This window comes from Uloborus diversus, chromosome 1 (assembly GCF_026930045.1).
Source record: "Uloborus diversus isolate 005 chromosome 1, Udiv.v.3.1, whole genome shotgun sequence".
Classification (NCBI taxonomy): Eukaryota; Metazoa; Arthropoda; class Arachnida; order Araneae; family Uloboridae; genus Uloborus; species Uloborus diversus.
The window spans coordinates 181200159-181223678 of record NC_072731.1 but is presented as its reverse complement, the minus strand read 5'-3'; the positions used below and the strand labels follow the sequence as shown (position 1 = coordinate 181223678).

At 34.8% G+C, this 23520-nt stretch overlaps 1 protein-coding gene across 1 annotated transcript; it reads left to right on the top strand.

Moving 5' to 3' along the window:
• Window positions 1-209: 209 nt before the first annotated feature.
• On the top strand, window positions 210-22447 carry LOC129223421 (trans-aconitate 2-methyltransferase-like). The gene is made up of 3 exons (XM_054858024.1): window positions 210-1009; window positions 20322-20496; window positions 21960-22447. Exons 1-3 carry the CDS (start codon window positions 509-511, stop codon window positions 22133-22135), a joined length of 852 nt encoding a protein of 283 aa, XP_054713999.1. The 5' UTR covers window positions 210-508; the 3' UTR covers window positions 22136-22447.
• Window positions 22448-23520: the final 1073 nt, after the last annotated feature.

Here is a 23520-nt window from a genome sequence, read left to right as displayed (position 1 = left end):
AGTCTGCGGCGGGGGGGGGGGGGGCAGAGAATATCCGTGTTTTTTCCTGAAGCATTTATTGCTCCAGTTATCTAACCTGATATGTACGGAAGCGGTGCATTTTATTATTAAATCTCTTTAAGCGATAAAGAGCCGATTGTAGCAACCCCGTTTTCACAAGTGTCCAGAAGTGCTGAAGAACACCGAACATCCAGACAAAACTTCTTAAACATATAACACAACCTAAGTATAGAATTAAGTGAATGCCTCGAATGAGTGTCGGGGAGAAACGCGCTTCTACGTCAATGAAAACACATCGGAGGATGGGGAGGAATATCACTGCCTCTCTTGGTTTACACTTGTTGAATGGCTTGCTAACGCAGGGATTTCAGAGCTTAGCTCTTATCCTCAGAAATATTTAAGAATTTTCTTTTGATAAATGCGTCGTAAGATTTTTGTGTTCCATTCAACTGATTTTTGTTAGATTTAACTATTTCACCATTGCTGTTGTCTTTTGAAAAATTGAACAATGGAAGATTATTCTCCGCATGAATGTAGAGGATACTTAACGGCTCTGCAGAGTACCTTGCTGGCGGAATGTCAACAGGTGACAGAGCAATCCGAGTTTGCTAGATCGAACGTTATGGAAGTTGGATGTGGTTATGGGGTCACCACAGCACAGATAGCCGACTACTATCCACACTGCAGAGAGGTGCTGGGAGTAGATTCGAACAGAAATGCCATCAATTATGCATTCACTTTTGTGGCAGATGAGAGGATGGACTTTGCGCACGCGGACATTGAAGACCAGACGACTTTTGATTTGAGTTGGGCTGGAAAATTTGATTGGATTTTCTCGTCACAAGCGCTGTTCTTCGTTCGAGAGCATGCCACTGCTTTGAGAAATTTAATGTGGTGCTTGAAACCAGGCGGCAAGTGTTTCATCGCCGTACCTGCAGGTAAGCCTGCTGATTTTCATGTGGCTGCGAAGAAAGTACTTGGAGCAGAGTGCTGGAAGCATAATTTTGAAGTAAGTAGTAATTGAATTTGTGGTTTATTTCAGAAACCGAAACCAGTCAAGCGCCGAGTCGAAAAAGTATTTTTACCGTCACATTAAAGTTTTTTTGAAATGAATAACAATATTTTAAACTTAAAGGATACAGTTTTAGATGTATAGTGGAGCCTCAGAAATCTAAACTAATTGGGACTGTTCTAATTCCCGAAAGTTCGGATTTTCCAAGTAAACCCTTTGTTATTAGTGATCTGAAAGTCTTTGCTTTAAGTTAATAACAAATCATTTTTACCCTCGATGAAACAGAAGTGTTTAGTACCAGGGTCTGATTAAGAATTAAGATATTGGGGGTTCAAGGCCAAGTACTTTTTCAGAAGTCCTCTCTGTAGTCAAATCTTGCAGTTTTAGCCATTGGTTGAAACAATTTCAGCCATTTGGAGGCCTCTAAAAAGCGGGGACCCTAGAACATGGTCTAGTTGATCTATTCAATAATCAGGCCCAACTAAATACATTATCTGGGTCATTCTCCAGAAAGCGTAACTTTTGAACTCAAATAATTTTCAATTTCGAAACTTTTTTTTTATATACTTACATGAAAGTGTTACCTACTAGAAGTTACCATTAACAATGGCCCACCTAAGTTCCAACGATTTTACTTATACATAAAAAAAAATTTAAAAATGCCTTGTTCACGGAAACTAAAAAAAAAAGAAAAAAACTTTAATTGTTTTACAATCGAAGCCAATTTAATATCAAAGTAGTAATTTTGTTAATTGTGCAAAACATGAGCTATTTTCTATAATCTAATACTAAGCTCTCTTAATTAAAGTACGGCTTAATTTTTAGTTACCCTTTTAGTTCAAATGTGTGTTAAAAATAGTTTTTAGTTGTAAATAGTATTTTACTTGTGTTAAAAAAATAGTAAATTTGCAAATATACTGGCAATTAATAATTTTGGTGGAATGCCTAATATTGATGTATTTCCCCTCCATCATTTATTTTCACCTCAGAAATAATGACATTGATAAGCTCTATCATGGAGGTGAGGAATTTTCCTTTAATATAGGCCTAATAGAAATGGCTGAAAATAAAGAAGGGGGCTCCCTTGTATCATGGAAAATAAAATGTGATGTCATTACTGTCACGTGTTAATGAGAAATAGCGTTTTGTGTTTAGGTAACGGAGGTGAGAATTTATTGTGTGACATGATAACATCCTACTAAAACGAACTAAATCACAATATTAAACAATTAAATATACTTAAACAATTACACTTTTTTAAATATATTTGTAAAAGGAACACTTGTAAAAGGAATCTTCTATCTTCTATCTATACATATAATAAAACAAGATGTTTGTGTGTGTCTGTGTGTGTGTTTGTGGCGCGCATCCACGGAAAACGGTAAGGTCTAGAAAGATAAAATTTGGTATACATCTGCAACTTTTGCCGCCGGTGTGCACCTCGTGCTTCGATTTTTGATATTTTAACTATAAAAAAAAAAGTTATTTAATGTTTTATGTGATTTTTAGCAGTTTTTAGCTCTTTTTACCTCACAGAACAAAAATCATATGCGCCAGAAAAAATTTTTTTGTTCTAAAATGAAGGAAATTTTATTCCTTATATAATGAAAACAACGTTTTTGCAGGTAGACCAATTTTTGTATTTTTTATGAATTTTTGAAAAAAACCTTTATTTTGCGCTTTCTTCCGGGTTTTATTTTTTGCTTAACCCATCCTGCAAAAAGCGTAAAAGATACCTTTCTAAAAATTAAGTATGTAATAGTGAAAACATTTCACCCTCTTCAGAAAAAAAAAAAAAAAAAGTTTTAAAAATACGCAATATTTTTTTTCCCCCTCAAAACCTACATGTGGTAGGGTGTACGCAACTATTAAATTTCAAGGTCAAAGGTCACGAAAATCGTTTTTTTTTTTGCGCTTTTTTTTGTAAATATCTCATTTCCTATGGTTATTTTTGCTATTTGTATTTATTATCAATATTGTAGAAACAAAATTCTCTACAAATTTTGTTTAAAAATTTTTTTTTCATACGGTGAACCGTTTTCGAGATAAAAGGCGTAGAGCGCGCGGTCACAGGATCACTTCAGGTCAACCGATGCCTCCGGTCGAAAAGCGCCATATATAGTTGATGAACTATCGATAAATCAATGATTATAAATATTTGTCAATTTTTATTAACTATTATATTATATTTTATCATTTTTTCCTAACTTATCCACTTTTTATATAGTATTAGTTTACTTAACAACACTTACCTGCCCATATAATTACAGAATTATTAATGAAAATATAGGAATTATATTTGATATTTAACATAATATTAATAAATTCTTACATGATGAAAAAAAAAACAAATAAATTATGAATTAATCTTTTTATTAAAAAATATCATTCAATACCTTTATTTTTATTAAAAGTAAAAAAATGGAATAAAGGGTACAAAAACTACAATTTATAATTTTAAGCATCTTCTTCCTCTTCATCGTCGTCTTCCGGCTGCTGGTAAATTTAAAACTGGTCTTCATTATCGTCTTCAACGACATTTGTCGCAAGTTTTTCCATGATTTCGGGGTCAAAGGTTCCATCTTTGTTAATGTTGCTCTGATATGGTAGAGCATTGCGACAAGCTTACCTACTACATTGGCCACAAGCTAAAGAGCATTGCAAGCCCGCTTTCCTGCATCCGCATCAGAAAATTGTATTTAGCAAATCTTCTGGAGCAGGTGGTAAAATTGTCATGATAGGCTCCAGAAAATCGTTTCGCATTGCCCAACCATATACCTGGGGTTCCAAATCATGCCCTAACCAAGTTTGAACTTGATAATATACACGTTTGAAATGTTGATGAGTAGCTGCATTTGTTGGTGGAATATTTGAAAGCTGCACAGGTTCATTAGGTTTTGTAGACTTGACGTAATGCATATAACGAAGATGATCGAGACTTTTCACAGATTTCGGAGCATTATAGACTGCCAATCAAGTTTGAGTTCCACTCTTCAATAATCTCTGGGCCGAACAATTTTCTTCCTCAAATGCTGCAGCTAGTTCATCCAAATTTGTCAGCTTCTCAAAAACTTTTAAAAATGATTTTTTTCCCTTTTTAAAAAACGCAGAAATTGTGTCACAGCCACTTAATGCGGTTAGAAATAAAATATGTGTTTTGGAATGAGGATAATTTTCTCCGAGTATATCTCCGAGTCGAGTCTATCTCCGTTTTTCAGCTATATATGGCGCGTTTTCGACTGGAGGCACGGGTTGACCTGAAGTGATCCTGTGACCACGCGCTCTCCGCCCTCTATCTCGAAAACGGTTCACCGTATAAAAAAAATCTTTTAAACAAACTTTGTAGAGTATTTTGTATTCTACAATATTGATAATAAATAAAAAATAGCAAAAAACCCATAGGAAATGAGATATTTACAAAAAAAAAAAGCGCAAAAAAAACGATTTTTGTGACATTTGACCTTGAAATTTTATAGTTGCGTACACCCTACCACATGGGCGCCGACTTGGAAAAATTATTGGGGGGGGGGGAGGCGGATGTCACCGGGGTCTAAGGAGTATGTTAAAGCACAGAGCCCCCCCCCCCCTCCCCGAAAAAAAATTCAGATTTTTGTGCCTTGAAAATGCCAACTTACATATTTTCTGGTGTGTATAATTTATACAAACAATATGTGACATGGCGTTTTCAAAGTAAAACAATCTAAAAATTGGTACACAAATTTTATGCTTCAATTAGATCATGTCACTTGCCTTAAGTGTGGGACAATTTTACAGTTCCATTTTGTAGGGAGCCGTGCAGTGCCATAGCTAGGCTACAGCACTATACAAGGTAGTGAGTGCACTTGACTTGCATGGAAAGGCACTCCCAGTGGCACCGATTTATAACAACTATTGGGGGGGGGAGGGTGCCATAACGGGGGCCTTGCCAGGGGAAATTTTCTAAATTTGAGATTAAAAAAAATAGTGAGGTTTAAAGTTTTTTAAGCATTTAAGAGTCATATGATCAACATTAGAACTCCAAAAACTCGACTCTTGGTAAATCGACACTCTGAGAAACTCGACAAGCGGACACATTTTTTGGCTTAAAAAAAAAAAAAAAAAAAAAAAACACGCATGGTATTTTTGTTAAAAGCTAATTTAATTTACAGTAATAATTATGCTTTTAATCTATTACAAAGCAGTGAATATAAAGCTCTGAAATTATTGAAATGATGTTTAAATAAATCTAAACTATCATTAAAAGAATAAAGCATAAAGGATTGCTGTCGCACTTTGATTACTATAAGTGAAATAACTAATTTAAGCTTGCTTTGAATAAGGCTCGGAGTTCATTAAATAAAAATGTCTCAAAATTAATGCTTTAATAGAGTTAAAAAGTTAATACAGATTACTTTATTAACTCTAATAATTGAAGAAAACCATTTAATGTAAAAATCAAACCCTGATATGTTTTTTTTCTAGATCAGCAACAATTAGATGAGAGCGCCGCAGGCGACAAATTTCACTCGAAGGTTCACGCACTGGGACAAATTCTATGAGTGCTCTCAGCACCGTAACACTATCATTACTCACACCACTCGCTTTCAATTAAACTGCTTACTACCGCAATAGTTATTTGTTTTAGCTCATTACTGAATGTATTTTACTATGCAACTATCTTCAAACAAAGAAAGTAAAAAATACCAACATAATTTTGTGATTTTAGAAACCATAATATGACAAATACAGTAGAAGACCGTTATAACGCACACCTTGTGACCAGAGCTTTTGCGTTATACAGGTTTTTGCATTATATAGATCATTTCACAAATTTTGAAACTAATATTCAGAATACATCTATATATTAGTACTACAGTATGAGTTTTATCTGCAATGAGTATTAAAGCACCAGGGCCGTATCCAGAGGGGGGCCTGACGGGCCCGGCCCCCCCCCCCCCCCCGAAACCCGAAATGTTTTGTACCGTAAAACAGAAGAAGGTTTTTTTTTTAATTCCTAATGTCAGAAAAGGAAAATAACAAAGTTTTTTTTTATTCTTCATTTTGCTACTATTCAAAATTTATAATATTTTGAAGCAGTTCTAGTTCTCATTAGCTGCAAGGCACACTTGAAATTTAGACCTTTAATTAGGACTTCCTGCTCTCTTTCCCAATTCAATTCAGGGCAGTTCAGGGTTAAGGCAAGCCCTTTGTCAGTTTGGTAGATTTTTCAAGTCTACCAAACTGACTTCTGTGAAGTTCCTCCTCCAGGGGCGTGCACAGAAATTTTGGGACTGTCACAAATGCTTTTTTTGGGCCCTCTCCATATTGTTTACCCATATTTTCAACCGTAGGTTTTAAAATATTGGGCCCCATTTAAGCTCGGGCCCGAGCCAACAGGTGTCCCTTCTCCCCTCTGTGCACGACCCTGCCCTCCTCCCCCTAAAACTGCTATAAAACTTGCACTGTACTGATTCGAGTCGGGGATTCCCCAAAGGCTGGGCCCCTAGTTTCCGATTAGGCGAGTATTTTGTTACCAAGATGTGCCAAATTCAGCTCCTTGATACATCCTGAGTAAAAAATGCAAAAATCACGATTCTCGCGTTTTTGTAGCATAATTTTCAAGATCATTTTTGTGACTGATATGTTTCTTGTCTTGCATTTATTTAATGCCAAATTCAGTATCATGGAAGTTCTTTTGTTATTGCTTGTTTTTTTTTTCTTACTTCTACTGCATATTGTTAATACCATTAGTATGAGAAAAGAAATAACACTTACTCTACTCTCTTTCATTTTCTGCACTACATGTGATTGAAAAAAAAAAGTTTGTTTCGAGAAATATTTCGTTGCATTTATTTTTAACTTAAAACGGGTGTGTCTTACAAAGTTATAATCATTTTGTAAGATTGTGAAATCAACTTCTGAAAAGTGTATAAAGAGCTTCAAATAATTTCAACTGTTCGAGAGTCTTTGAAAATTATTTAAGTTTTTGAAATTCCTTGAAAAGTTCTTCAATTTTGTATCTTATCAAGAAAATAAAGTATGAATTGTCCAAATGGCCAGAATATTACTCTTCCGTTCTTATTTTCTGAATGTCTACACCATTTCTTTTAAACTATTTTTTACAATTTTCATACTGTAGAACATTTAATGAAAAAAAAAAAAAAAAAAAAAATGGGGGTAGGGGGAGTGATCAAAAACAAACTTCACTAAAAGCCAATATGAGCAGATGACGAAGTACTTCTCTTTTCTCCTCTCTCGTTTTTCTTCTCTGTCCATGAAGTTCCATGATTTGTACAGCAAGCAGTTTTTATTTTGTTTGATCTTGATTTGTAAAAGAATGTATAACTTTTAAAAGGCTTTGTTTGCCTTTTTTTTTTTCTTCATATTTTTGTAGTCTCAATTACCTAATATAAGGCCTCAAAATACAGATTTTTTTTTCGAAAATTTCTCGGGGGAAAAACCCCCGGACACCCTGAAATTATGGATGTTCTACATCCGATTTAAAGGGACACTCTCTTGTTATCCTTACCACTACAAGGTGAATAAGAAAAATAATAAGAATTAAAATAACAACAGTCCAAGCAGTGAAAGAAATTATTAAAAATTGAGACAAAAAGGCTTCTATGTTAACATTTTTATGCGTTTGGTGTGTCTATATATACTATATGTGTGTGCGTGTGTTAGGGCAATGTGCTAATACGGGCCCCTCCCGAAAAAAATGTCTGGATACGGCCTTGTAAAGCACCAATATTACAATTAGTCATTCACAAATAAATGTGTTTCACAATCGAAATAAAGTGAATTATCCTGCACTTCTACTAGCTTCATGGCTTGCATAACAGCTGCATTTTCAAGAGCCATCAGGTATTTTCTGTTTACTGTGAGAACTAATTTTCATTTAAAAGCTTTGAATTAAGATTGAAAGATGATGAACTGTCTCAAAATTTAATTGGGCTAACAATTTTTATGTTTGCAAGACAAAACAGAGGGACTTTTTCAGAAGTAAACAATAGGTTTTTTAAACTTCAAAACCTATTGTTTACTTCTGAAAAGTAGTGCGGTTTATAGAGAATTGCGTTATATAGGTCGGCGTTATAATGGTCTTCTACTGTAATGTTCTTAAATTATTGAGGGGACTCTGTCCCCCAAAACAAACTATTGAGGGGGATCGGGCCCCCTTAAGCCCTATGGAATCGGCGCCACTGACCTACCATATGTAGGTTTTGAGACAACTTTTAGGGTGTCAATATACAACTATTTAGGTCATACAGATTCAACGGATGAGTTCGCTCGACCATTTTTAATTTTTTTGAAACTCATATCCCAAAATGATGCATATGAATGATGTTTAAAACCACTTTTATTTTTTCTCTAACCTTAACCCTTGATTTTTTAGGGGTCATCAAAAGTGATTTTTGCAGTCAAAAATGGGACTTAGACCTTTGCATTTTGGCCAAAATCTATTTGAATTACATTTATGGCAGTTAATTTTACGCTTTGATGTTAAAGTGCATAAGATGATAGTCTCACATGCTGAGTTACGTGGGTGTAACTTAATAATTAAAATAATAGCAACAGGTTAAATTTCAAGGTCAAATGTAAAGTTTACCCTTTACAAATTATAGCCCCTCAAAGATCATAAAATTGAGAAAAATGACGTTTTTAGACCCCTGTAAACCAAAAGGGGATGGAATTAAAAATGAAATTTCTTGGCCAATTGAATATTCCATTCAAGTAACATACATTATATATATATATAGTTTTGTGTATTTGGTTTCTAAAAAAGATACAGGTCTTTGAAATTGAGCAATTTCGATAGTTAATTTACGCACTAAAACAGAAATAAAAAGTGTGAAAACTTCATTGCTCTTTCTTAAATGGCCTGTATTAAATTTATAAACATATTTTAAGTATAAAAAAACTATTTTAATTTGATAACTTAGAAATATTTGGACATGAATGAGTAGTTCATACTTGATTGACAGCTTAAGTAGTTAATTTATAGACTATCTACACACACAAATTTTCAATACACACAATTATATGCTCTGTACATTAACATATCTAAATTGCCTTAAACATATGCAAACTTGTTTGAGTGTAGTTTTGAAAAAATGAACTCACTTAGTAGTCCTATAGTTGTAATGGTGACTCAAGTATATGGCGTTTTAAAATGCTTTACCAAGGCACATTCATAATTTGATACTTCGAAAATGTATTAGGAGCAAGACAATGACAGGGGTTCTAAATTTAGTGATCAACACAAGCTATGTAATAACTGTTTTGACAATAATGGGCATTTTCTTTTGATAGTCTTTTTAGTAACACACTATTCTTCATACCTATTGCTAGGGGACAATAATTTTACAGTGATAATATTTAAATACGGTGGCATAAAGCAGTGATTAAATGTTGTATTGAGAATTTTATTTGCTGAGTCAAACCTTTCTTGCAGGATTTTTTCAGCTAGTTTAATATACTGAATGCTCACAAGGATACATGCAATGGTTAGTAGCAAAAATGCAGAAGGTATACCTACATTTCTGTAGGAATTAAAATGTGACTTCTAGTAGTTCTTTGCAAGCAAGTCTTAGTAGTATCAATTATTTTTACGGTTCTTCTGATTCTGTTACAATGTCCACTACCGTGTGATATTGCATAGAAATGCCATTCAGCTCTCAAGTTGACATCCGTTTCGTGATTACATACATTAAGAAAGTTCTTTCTATTTTTGTTGTGTATTTGAATAAAGTATTTCAGTACGCCACATGCTGTGTCACCACCAGAACTATAGTACTACTGTGTGAGTTCATTTTCTTAAAACTACACTGAAGCAAGAAATGAAAAACTCACTTTTTTTTTCCTTTCAACTATGTAGATAATGCTTTTGCACGTATTTAGGCAAATGTACACACTGTCAAAAATGAAACGCTCAATTTTGACGATTCGGCTATCCTCGAGCACTATTTCGTTATTTTCGACGATCCTTTCGTCACCGAATCACGTGATATTTGACGAAACCAGAAATCTCAAATTTTTGACGAAATTATTTCGTCCCAATTTCGTCATATTGCAGTGCATTCTGGGAATTTTCGTTTCAGTCTTGTACTTGCTCGTTAAATTATCTTACGGAAATTATCCTACAAGATTCAATAAAAAGGTTAGTATTTATTGAAATTTGTATGTGCAATGTGCCTTCTTTTATGTATTGTTAGATTTTTGTTTAGTGTTGTGCTTATTGTTGTATTTAAAACACATTAAAATTGGAAAACGAACGGTTCGATTAGGTTTAGAATTCTGTGTGTTGTTAAATTTGAGTCACCTCCACGTTAGGCTTAGCTAGCGTTATTTTTTTTTATTTGAAAAAGAGAATATTGGTTTGTTGACATTTATTTCCAAAAACGTACTTCCTTTATTTCGTTAAAAAAATTACAAACATGACTAAAGAATTTGTACGAATTTAAACTTACAAAAAAAAAAAAAAAAAAAAACCACACTCCACCGTAGCTAAACTAACACAGATGATATACAGCGCTTTTAAAAATGGCATAGAACTTTGAAGCTTTTAATTTCAACGTGGAATATATTACATGGTTATGTGTTTTCATTCTTCTCCATGAATTTTACAAAAATAATTCTGTTAAACGAAGTGTATTTTTTAGTTTAATAGTTCAAATTTGTTTCATTCCGCATTTTTATTTTCTTAAAAAAATACTATGTACCAATCCCCCAGTAAGTATTGATATTTTTTCTTCTTCCACTCTACATTTAATGTTTTTTTCAATATAATAATTTATACAGTAGTTCCCAAAAGTGTTCGCAAACTTATCATTTTCAATGAAATATTGCTATACCCATTAGTAAAAATTAATATTTTGGAATGGGTAAACAATATTACAAAACTTCATGAAATATTTAAGTAGCAAAATAAAATTGATTTTGAAGAAATTAATAATTAAAAAGTATCAAGAACTTTATAACACAAAAGTGTTCGTAGAAAATATTTTAAAATAATTGTTTAGCAATCTTTGAATAAAATCGATGAAACTCGAGGAAAAAAAAAGCGCTTGATGCAATAAAAAATAAATGCAAACCGTTTATATCAGCTTTTGGATCCGAAATGATACCGTCTTTTATTTTGTTAAGCTCGTAGACAAGACTTTTAAATGCTTATCCCATGTTGTTTATATAATCTCTTTCCCTGCAGCAGATGTTTCTAGCAATAAGTGCTTATGTTCATTATTTGTGAGCCCCTTTTTTTTTTACTTGCATAAAACATGAAGTAAAGTAAATATCAATTTAATACAAATCATTTTAAGATAGAGAAAATATTAATTTCCATAAAGAACTCTATCTTTGTGCTTGATATTTCAGCAGAATATTTTCAATATTTTTTTAAAAAATTCCGCAAATTAAAATAAATTATTGAAAGTAGAGTTTTAATGTTTAACCTCGATTTAAAAAGAAAAGATAGTATAGCAGCATGTTTGAAAATTGTAATAACAATAATAAGCATTTTTTGTTTATTTTCCCACTTCATACACTAAATTTATAGGTTTTTCTATGTCAATTTGTGTTACATGATTTGTCATAATTATGAATTTTTCCATTTTACATAGTTTCTACAGCTAAAATAAATGCAGCATTAATTTTATTGCCATATTTGCCGCCTGAAGGTATTGTCAACAAAAAGTGAGAAATCCCGGTATACATTAAATCAGACTAAGAAGCATTTTATAGATGAACTTCCAATAAATCCAAATTTTTTGTTGGAGCTGTGATTTTGCTGGATACAAAGTAAAATGTCTGAAAATTTAACCGAACTTCAATTGAAAAATTGAAAGGATAATGAAAATATATGAAAAATTAAAAGGATAATGAAAATATATGATAAGAAGTAACAAGCTTTGCTTGTTTGCACCACACTGATCCCTATTTTCATTATAAATCTTTGGAAAAAAAAATCCATTGATATCAGTCAATTAGTTCTCAAGACACAAACAAACAAGGAAATGCACTTTGTTATTGGGTTTCCCCTATCTTTGGCAGCTCTTCTCCCTTGGCGTTTTTTTTAATTTACTGCGTGAAAATTGCATATTTTAAAAATCAAATATGCTTAGTTAAAAGGTGATACTCCCTTCGTCTCCGTCCCAAACTAGTAAGTAGAGCTACGTTTGAATATTTTTGTACTAGTGATTGATTCTCATGATTTTATGATTTTGTTCGAATATTTTTTAAAGATTTCAAGGTACTATACTATCAATTAAAAACTTTACTTGGCAAGCATTCCCTCTTAAAATCATTACCAGCTGAGTTAAAAAAATCCGAAGTACACACGCCCTTAAGCTACGCGCCATTTTGTAAGTACTCTACCCCCAGTATAGCAGAAAAATCATTTTTTTTTCTACTAAATCCCTATCCATCAGCTAGAAGGTAGCTCTATGTAATTATTAGTTAACTTATGAAATGGAGCTTGGCTTCGAGTGTTGGAGCCCTGGGTTTTTGACTCGAATTTGATAATGGTTTAAGGAGGTAAAGCTCGGTAAGTAAATGTTGTTTATTGATAACATAGCACAATAAAATCTCTGAAAAAAGTGCAAATAAAATCATAATCACCAGTTACTACTTAATTCATAAGTACTTTATTGGAACTAATTTGAGTAGGGGGAGAGAGTATTTCAGAAAACATTCGTGAAGAAAACGGAACACGAAAATCAAAAAAAAAAAAGAAAAACGGTGTATTTTGGCTATCGGTTAAAATAAAAAATAAATTTAAAAAAAAAATCACAGATCAACAATTTTCGCACTTTTGATTTTTTTTATAGCTCAAAAAAATGAAAATTCACGACTTGATGTGCAAAAGAATTAACTCGTTTAATAGCTAAATAATGCTGATTCTCGATAAATTGAAAAAACTCTAATTCTAGAATATTATTCAGAAATTAATTTCAGAAACTAACTGAGAGTCTATCTGCCTAAATAAAAATTTTGTTCATCCGCTGTAAAAATAACTCATTCTTGCAATCTGCTTGAAAAAAAGCTGTCAGCATTGAAATCATCATATATTTTGAAAAATATGAAAATTAAATCATATGCTTTTCAAAGTCACAAGCGAATCGTAGCTTTTTAACTTAAGGAAAAAAAAAAAAAAAACTCAGATTTTGAAAGATATCGTGAAAACATGTTTTATTTCAGAAATAAACTGATGAATTTAATCGTAAAACTTTCCTCGAAATAGAAAAAAGATCCATGTGCATGAGGACATACACCTATGGACTTAAACCTTTACTTATTATGTTATATATTCTCTTTCTAAAAACTTTTTTTAGGATGGATCCAACATCACGGAGATAATTGGAACAAGGACAGACGAAGACTTTTTCATAATTATAACAATATTCTAAATGTTCGTATATTATACATTGATTTCATGTTACACATGTTTGGAAATAAAAATAAAAACTTATGGGTGAAAAGCAAAGGTATATTTTTATAATTATTTAACAAACATTACATTAAATTAATTTTACCGAAAGATTTATTTCACATCTGCATTTTTTTAAGATTTATATTTTCAAATACCTTTTGCAATTTTGGCAGAGAATTGTTTTCAAAGTATGAAGTATGAAATACATGCAATAATAAAATTCCTGTATTAAAAAACAGGAATTTTATTATTGCATGCATTTCATGTGGCCAAATAAACATTCTACATACAAGCAAAATTAATAAAACAAATAATTAATTAGAAAAAGAAAAAGGTAAGCTTTTTCTTAAGATTATCTAATTTTATTTTCTGTATCTAATTTTAGAACAAATATGTGCTAACTTAAAGTTGTCCAATTTATTGTACTTTTTCTTTGAAATTTGTGGTATAAGTTGGATAAAAATCTTTTTTTTTTTTTTTTTTTTTTTTCTGGAATTTTTCATGCGATGCAATGAAGAAACTTCTCAGCAATTTTCTCCCGAGCATATATCGATCTAACTGCGCATAAAAGTGGCACATGATTTTTTTTTCCAGAACCCAATGTCTGCTGAGGAAGTAGCAACTTTTATATTCCCAGTAGGGGCAGGGCGATGTAGGAATTTCAACATCGTGATGCATCGCCGTCCTTACATCGCGATGTAGCGATGTAGTTCAAACAGTTTGAAATATTCTTTCCGCTTTAGGGGCACCCCCCCTCCCCAATTAGGGGAGTTTTCCTTACAAAAATCCAGGCTTTTGTCAGATCTTTTTCTAATTTGGCACATAGGTTCTTTAATCACATGGGGTAGTACCCCATATAAATACTACCCCATGGGAAACTATCCTATGTGGATTTCCAGCATCAAAGGATATCTGGGCCGAATCTGGAAAAGATCCGACGAAAACTGGATTTTAATAAGGAAAACTCCTATAGGATTTGCCACACATAGCGGGGCGAAAACTTCACTATGAGAATGCCGAAACATCAAAAGACAAATGTACCAAATTTGGAACAGATCAGACAAAAACTGAGTTCTTTTAAGACCCCCCCCCCCCCCCACACACGTGGTTTCCCACTCCATAGCGGGACGAAGACGGGAATTTCCGAGCGTCAAAGGATATCTGTGACAATTTTGGAAAAGGCATGATAAAACTGGTTTTTTGTAAGAAAACCCCTCATTCGGTGGTTGTCCCCCATAGCGGGGCGAAAACCACCCTATGAGAATTCCTGAGCATCAATGAACGAACCTCTATGCCAAATTTTGGAAAGATCCGACAAAAAATAAATTTTTTTTTCAAGGAAAACCCCCATCGGGGTTGCCCCCCCCCCACCCATACATTGACGAAAGCTAACCTCCGTGAATTCCTGAGCATCAAAGAACCTCTACGGCAAATTTAGAAAAGATCGGAAATTTTTTTTTTATATATAAGGAGAACCCCCAATGCGGTGTTGCTCCCCCCCCCCCCATCATGGAGGGTTGAAAACTACCATGTGTGAATTCCCGAGCATCAGAGGACCTCTGTTCCAAATTTGGAAAAGATATGATAAAAACTGTTTTTCTATAAGAACCCCTCCCGTATGGGGGTTGCCCCCCATAGCGGAAAGAAAACCACCCTATCAGAATTCCTGAGCATTAAATAACGAAACTCTGCCAAATTCGGAAAGATCCAACAAAAACTGGATTTTTTGTAGGAAAACTACCATAGGGGTTGCCCTCCCCCCCCATAGAAGACCAAAAACTACCCTGCGTGAATCCCCGTGCATCAAAGAGCCTATGTGTCAAATTTTGGAAAGATCCGACAAAAATTGGATTTTTTCAAAGATCCCCCCCCCCCCATCGCCCCCCTTCCCTTATAAAGTGACGAAAACTACCCTGCGTGATTCTTGAGCATCTAAGAACCTCTGTGGCAAATTTAAAAAAGATCGGACAAAAACTTTTTTTTTAATACGGAGAACCCCCAATGTGGGGTTGTCTGTCCACCCCCCCCCCACATAGAGGGACATAAACGACCTTGTATAAATTCCCGAGCCTCCAATAACGAACCTCTGTGCCAAATTTGGAAAATATCCGACAAAAATTAGATTTTTTGAAGGAAAATCCCCATTATGGGGGGGGGGGGGTTGATTAGATATCATGGGGAGTTTAATCTGCAATGATTTGTTTTACCTTTTTTAAGAAGTTGTTTGTTTGCATTTTTACATAAATAAAAATTCGCTTGACATATTTTATGTGGCTCTTTTTTTTAACAATTACTTGTCTTTTTTTTATGGGGGGGAGGGGGCTGCAGGCCCGTTGTTTCAATTTTTTCCCAAATATGACAAAGAGTCTGTACTCAATAAAAATTTTACAGAAAACGAACTAAAACAACGGCTAGTCATGTATAAAAACATGAATGTTCAAAAATCAAGACGGGAGGGGGGGGTCAATTGACCCCCTGACCTCGTAAATGACGGGCCTGTGAAAGTGACTATACGTAATAAAGTGGGAAACTACGGTGGTAAGATTCTGAAGTTAGGATTTGATCACACGCACACGAATCTTATTAAATACAGTCGAACCTCGTTATAACGAACTTAAAGGGACCATTAAAATCGATTATTATAAAAAGTTGGTTCGCTTTATCCAAAAAACAATAAACAATAAAACAAAGATTGCAAAAAAGTTCATTTCAGCAGTTATTTGTTTTAAGCGTGTTCGAATTAACGAGGTTCGACTGTATTCTCAAAAAAAAAAAAAAAAAATTAATGTGCTCAAAGAAAAAAAAAAAAAAGGAAATAAATTTTCTTAAAAATTTACGAAATTAACGTCCTCATATATGACGAAATTAATTTGACGATACTAATGCTCTCAAAACTACGAAAATGATTGTTAATTTGACAAAACTAGAATGAAGAAATATTTCGTTACATTTGACGAAATTCGCATCCTCAAACCACTAACAAAAGCAGTTTCTTCAATTTGACGAAATGTTCGCTCGGAGCATATCCCTGGAAGTCGTTTCGTCAAAAACGAAGAAAATTTCGTCAAATTTGAAAGTCCATTTCTGAGAGTGCAGAGCGTATGTTTGTATGTATTGAAAGTTTGTGTGTGTAGATAGTCTATAAATTAACTACTTAAGCTGTCAATCATGTATGAACTACTCATTTATGTCCAAATATTTCTAAGTTATCAAATTAAAATAGTTTTTTTCATACTTAAAATGTGTTTTTTCAGTATAATATATTATATAGGCCATTTAAGAAAGTGCAATGAAGTTTTCACACTTTTTATTTCTGTTTTAGTGCGTAAATTAACTAGCAAAATTGCTCAATTTCAAAGACCTGTATCTTTTTTAGAAACCAAATACACAAAACAATATATATAAAATGTATAGTACTTGAATGGAACATTCAATTGGCCAAGAAATTTCATTTTTAATTCCATCCCCTTTTGGTTTACAGGGATCTAAAAATGTTATTTTTCTCAATTTTCTGATCTTTAAGGGGCTGTAATTTGCAAAGGGTAAACAAACACACAATTACAGCTATATTTTCTCATTAGTGTGACTCCAGTGATTAGTTTTTGCCATATTTCATTTTGCGTTCCCGTCCCCTAAGCGAGTTATGACCCTTTGAAATGAGCAAAAATTTTACATTTGACCTTGAACTTTAACCTGTTGCCATTATTTTAATTACTAAGTTACACCCACGTAACTCATTATGTGAGACTATCATCTTATGCACTTTAACATTAAAGCGTAAAATTGACTGCCATAAATGTAATTCAAATAGATTTTGGCCAAAATGCAAAGGTCTAAAAGTCCCATTTTTGACTGCAAAAATCACTTTTGATGATCCCCTAAAAAATCAAGGGTTAAGGTTAGAGAAAAAATAAAAGTGGTTTTAAACATCATTCATATGCATCTTTTTGGGATATGAGTTTCAAAAAAATTAAAAATGGTCGAGCGCACTCATCCGTCGAATCTGTGTGGAATGATCCTTTACAGACTTACAGCTGGGTATCTCGAATTCCGAGATTCTTACCTAATTTAAGCTTAAATGACTGGACTATTTCTTTTCTTCCTTTTAAAGGATTCAATCGTTTTTGTTTTCTTCCAGGGATTTCATTTGTTTCTCCCCCCCTCCCCTCTATCCGGGCTTTTGCTAAACAGAACATTTAGAGATGGATCGTTCCGAATAATTACTTTTTTCATTGAAAAAAAAAAGTTAACTACCATCAGAGTTAGATATGCATAGATGAACAAATATAGAGATCGTATATGTCTATGGATAGCAAGATATCTACAGGTTTGTCATTTAAGGACCTTCAACGGGGGGGGGGGTCAATAGCCGCCTTCCCCACCCCGATTTTGAAAAAATAATGCTTTCTCATGAAAATGGAAATACTTTTTGAAATTTTCTGACAAAACGTGCATTGAGAGTACACTTTTTGCCCCCTCCCCCTTCTTTGGGAAAATTCCAAACAATGGTTCTGGAGATAGATATAGAAAATATATTTTTCAAATTAATATTGATATTCACTCCTGTTTGTAAAAATTGCAACACCATGAAGGAAGCATCATAGTTGAATGAAATTTAATACACAGTTGAGTGGTAATGGTACACATAAATGATTACATTTTCAAATCAAACAAACAATAAAAAGAGATAGAAATTAGTATTTTGTGTGGCCACCACGCGCCGCAATACGAGCTGCTACACGACTGGGCATGGAGTGAAACAAAGTTTGAATATCTGCCTGCGGAAGAGTATTTCGTATTGTTTGTATGCGCGACCTAAGTTCCTCTGTCGAAGCAACAGGGCGAGGATCACGAGCGAGACGCCGCCCAACGAAATGCCACACATGTTCAATCGGTGACATATCCGGGGAATGTGCAGACCAAGGACCTGCACAGCTGTACCTGCTGCGAATCAAGGTAGGATTTGACAGTCCTGGCGACATGTGGACGGGCATTATCCTGCTGGAATACTGCCCCTGGCAATCATTGCAGGAAAGGAATAGCTTGAGGCTGTAAAACTTCGTTTATGTATCGGGTACTGTTCAAATTGCCCACAATTCATAGCACTTGTGATCGTCCATGACATGCTATGGCACCCCAAATCATAACTCCGGGTGTTCGTCCACTGTGGCGTTCGATAATGCATTCCAGAATGTGCTGTTCACCGGCATAGCGCCTGACACGAACAGGGCCATCATGGTGCCACAAATTGAAGCGGGATTCGTCAGAAAGACGACCTGCTGCCAATCAGCACGCCAGCTCCTATGCACATTGGCCACTGTAGTCGCAGGCGGCGATGGTCTTGCGTGAGAGGGATCCTGTATAAAGGAATCCTTGCGCGCAGCCCACGCTGAAGCAGACGTCTCCGAATTGATGAAGCACACAATGAAACACCTGTAGCTGTTGACCACTGTGCTGCCAATTGTCTAGAAGAAGCTGTGCAGTCCGTCAGCGCCATACGCACCACGTGTCTGTCATCGCGAGCTGACGTCACGTTTCGGCGTCCACTCCCGGATTTCCGAGCTGTCCGACCCTCGTCCGTCCATTGCTTCCAAACACGCATGATTGTGCTGCTGTTACGCTGCACACAAGCGGCTACTGCACGATAAGACAATCCAGCTTCACGAAGGCCGACGCTTCTGCCCCGTTCAAATTCCGAAATTTGCTCAAATTTCGCTTTTTTTCGTCGAAGAGGCATAGTAAAGATTCAGTTAACGTTTACTCTAGCATAAAACCACCTATAATCATACACGCCTCGCTACAGCCGTCTATTTATATTCGGTTCGATCCGCCGTTCAGAGGGCGCAGCTCAGCATGCGCATGCGCTACCGGTCTGCAATTCTAATCATTTGCATATCATGTCTTACTTTACATTTCCTGCAATTTTCAGCTCACTCGCGTAAGCCCTTCGTGGTGTTGCAATTTTCACAAACAGGAATGCAGAAAGATGGTTCGAATTTCAATTGGACACTGGAAAATTTGAATATTCAAGTTGACTGTTTCATACGCTCATATTACGGTGACAAAGCTACTGAACTTCCACCGTATTACATGCTGTTCGTCACGGAAAAACGATTCCTATCACACACAAGTGCATACGCGCTATAGGAATTGCGATGTTCACTTATTATTAAGCGTAAGCGAACAAGATAAGTAGAAAAGTTTGAATCAATTTCAGGGGAACTTTCTATTTTCTGCAAAAATGAGGGGTAAAATTATAAAAACAGGAAATTCATAGGACAAAGTTCATGGAACTTTTTTTTAAATAGGAATTTTAGGAAAATTGGGACATTTTCGATTCTTGCATAAATATTATCTTTCTCTCTATAGAATATAAACTCTTTTTTATTAATAAAACCTGCTAGTTCAAGAACATGTGCTTTTGTGTTTAACAAGGAAAAATAAAATCGATATGATGTAATGCTGTTCGTTAGGTATCTATCTAAAAAATGACTGCCTGGGAGGAAAGTCGAGTCGTTGCAGACTGGAACCAAGGCGGGCTCCTTGTCAGTGTGCCCCCCCCCCCTCCCCCCTCCAAAAAAAGTTACTACTCCGATTCCGAGCCGGGCTGACATGGCCTCTCGTCCACCCTGGTTGGGGGCAATGTCGACAGGCCCGGTGATAGCCATTTTCTGTAAGAGCGACACAAATTTTCTATTTGCTTAACGGAAAAGTATGGGATAGTGTCTCTGTGAAAACACTATCCACATGCTTTCTTCGATTTGGCAATTTAAGCGCAATTGTTTATAAGGTGATTCTTTATGTTAAAATTATGTATGCAACATAAGAAGGCGAATGAGGAAACACACTAATACACAATTATTTTACCACCAAATATATTTATATGTACCAATTTTATTACAGCCCATTTCAGATTTGGTATCAGATATGACTGAAGCCAATTGCAATCGGTTATGGTTCCACCATCCTCATGCAGATAGAGTATACTCGGCACTTTTGGAGCAAGTTGGTTATCAAATTTTGCACACGAAGCTCTTCAATTTCAGATACATATTTTCGTCAGCTGAAGAATACAAAGGTAAAGGTTTCAGTTAGAAACGATTGCCTATTCATGTAATTTTAAAACGAAAAATTGTCTTCATGTGTCCATACCATTTTTGAGAATATATCAATGGTTAAAGATGATTTCATTTAAACTAATCAATTTATAAAAAAGGAGCTTATTAGGATATAAATTATATTTTCTATTAAAACCTTTACGCCCCTGTCTGTGCGTGTGGTGTGTCTGTAACACTATCGCCTTCGGACTGACTATTGCAATATTCACACTGCGTCCGCACATCCGTCACCGACATATTCTTTTCTCCCTAAAACCAGTTTTCTGCCGGCGTTGCCATGACAGCAAGCCGTATTGTACGGGATCCGTCGACGGGACGAGAAGCCAGATATCTGACGACTCTGACGTCCGCAGAGTTGGGCGTCGCATTTCATTCGTCTCCACGAGATGAGCGCGCTCTCTCTATTGGGTGAGAGGCTGACATGTGCCTTTTTCGCGTTCGCCAAGTATGAATGCTTTTTCCTTTTCGGAAAACGTTGCTCTGTCCGCTTTACGTGGCGAACTTGATGTGCGGACGCTGTATGAATGTTATGTCTATCAGGTCAATATTGGTACGTTGGAAACACTAGTCCTGAGGACATCCTCACACGCAGGACATCCAGGGGTAAAACATTAAAAGCATCGTCACTCGCAGGTGGCAAACGGGGGTTGGCGAGCGAAGCGAGAAGGGAGACGGAGCCACCTAGTAAATGAAGAATTTTGAGCTGAATGCTATATGATAGATTTGAGACGAAAATTACATACACGGACGTATTTGAAATAGCAAGGAAATCAAACTATGTCACATTAAAAAAATGCACTTGTCGTTCTAAATTAGTGTGTAGAAAAAATTATAGTTGTTTGCAGCATTGCCATCTGATCTAATAGAAAATTTGTCGTGATGACAAAAAATCTACCATCACATTTGAAATTAACCGGTCATCATTATTTTTGGGTGATAATTAAAATCGGCATTTTAGGCATATTGTCATTATTTTTTAAGATAAAATAAGTATATGACAAATGAGAGGTTTTTGGAACTCATTTTACAACGCGCGTGATGGAGTTAAACTAATCAATACACCCCAATATTATATAGTACTTATCAAGGGCTCATCATTCGAAGAAGGGGGAATGGAGTGGGAAAGGGGCTTCCAAAATTCCGCCTAGCTGTCAGAAGCATAATGTTAAATGCATTTACGTTGAATACTAACCTTTCCCTTTCTCTGTCATGCTTTGACATGATGGGCATAATTGTCACTTCCTTGTTTCCGTTAAAATGTGTTATTATGCCCCCCCTTCGCCCGTCGTATAAATCTAGAAACTTTTGAATTTCCAAATGCTTTAACCTGATTGTACAGCAAACAGTCCTTGTATAATATACGTGAAAGCCATGATTTGTTCATATTAATAGTGAAGCATTACATTTCGCTTCCTGATTTCAGTTCTGCTTCATAATCTCATCCGGAAACCCCTACAGTGCTTGCCCGAGGAAAAACGCGAAAGTTTCTTGAAAGAGTTCCAAAAGACAGCATCTAAGAAGGCAAAGAAGACTCCAGGAGGATCCGTCATTTGGAATCTCAAGTATGTGATGGTGCTTGCCAAAAGATCCGATCTCTAAACGGCCATGACAGTGAATAGACATGAAGAACAACTTGTTGTGTGCAAGAGAAGAAACGTGTTCACGTTTCATTATCTTAAAGACATTACTAGACATTATTTTATCTCTTTTACTCTTTTGTATACTATTTATTTTAATGCTTCGATCAAATACAAACCGAAAAGAATAACAATTCTGGAATAAACTACATCCTCAAAGCCCATCAGAACTATACTCATAGCTTTTTCTTTTTTAGTTAAGGATTTTTTACAATCCTTTGTATGTTGTGAAAGAGAGAGAAAGAACAGATGGTCTCCAACTGTATTTAAATTATTTGAAAAAGAAATTGACTTTGAGTCTTCATTCGAAAATTGATGCATCCACTCCACCAACTTAAAATGTTTTCAATTTAAGATAAGCATCTAATAAACAGCAATCTAGCAAACAGCTCGAGGTATTATATTAAAATTAACACATCGGGAAAAATAGTTAGGAAAATACCTTATATTTTTTTCACAGCTATAAAGCAAGTTCAGCTGCATGAAAGCATACCCAAAAATACAATAATAATACGCAGTTTATTGTATGACGATATGACTCGTGTGCTACACATCACCAGTGCGAGATAGACTGCAACACGTATTGAGAATAAGAATATTTTTTTCCATATAAAAAAAATAATTACGTACATCCAATTAACACATTTATTAAATTATTTATTATTCAGTGCTGTATTGTGGAATAGTTGTATACTCTGAAATTGGGTATTCATCAGTACTAGTGTTCGCCTAGTGGTCGAAATTCGACCATATTCATAAATGAATATTTGAGAAAACTTGTATGAATGTAACTATTTCTAACATTTTCAGTTCTATTTTTACTAATGATTACTGCATATCGGGAAACATACAATTTGTACACACAATACCAAACAGTAATAATTTATTCCAATTTTACCTTTTGTCAGTTAATCTCAAAATAAATGACTGAAAGGGGATCTTTCGTTAATAGGGTGGTTTCCAAAATTATAAAAGTACTTTTTTTCTGAAAGAGCATGCTTAAAAACATAGGTTTTAACCATTTTTTTAAAAATTTGAAAAAATTTAATATTTTTTAACAATTAATTTAATTGGTGCGCAGATTGAAATTCATTTTTTACGCTTCTGCACATGGCATCAAAAGCGATGAAATGCCATTCTCTGCTGCCCTTAGCACACAGCGCAAAATATCATAACCTGGAAACGCGGTTGACAGCAAAGCGTAAACATTTAGAGCAGCAATGGTGTAGCGCGCCAAAGTACATCACTTATAACGTCATAAACACCGCGCTTTTTTTCCAAAATCAAACATTAAAAAAAAATAATAAAAAAATACAGTTTTTCTTTTGCTTATTCTATCCATTTCAG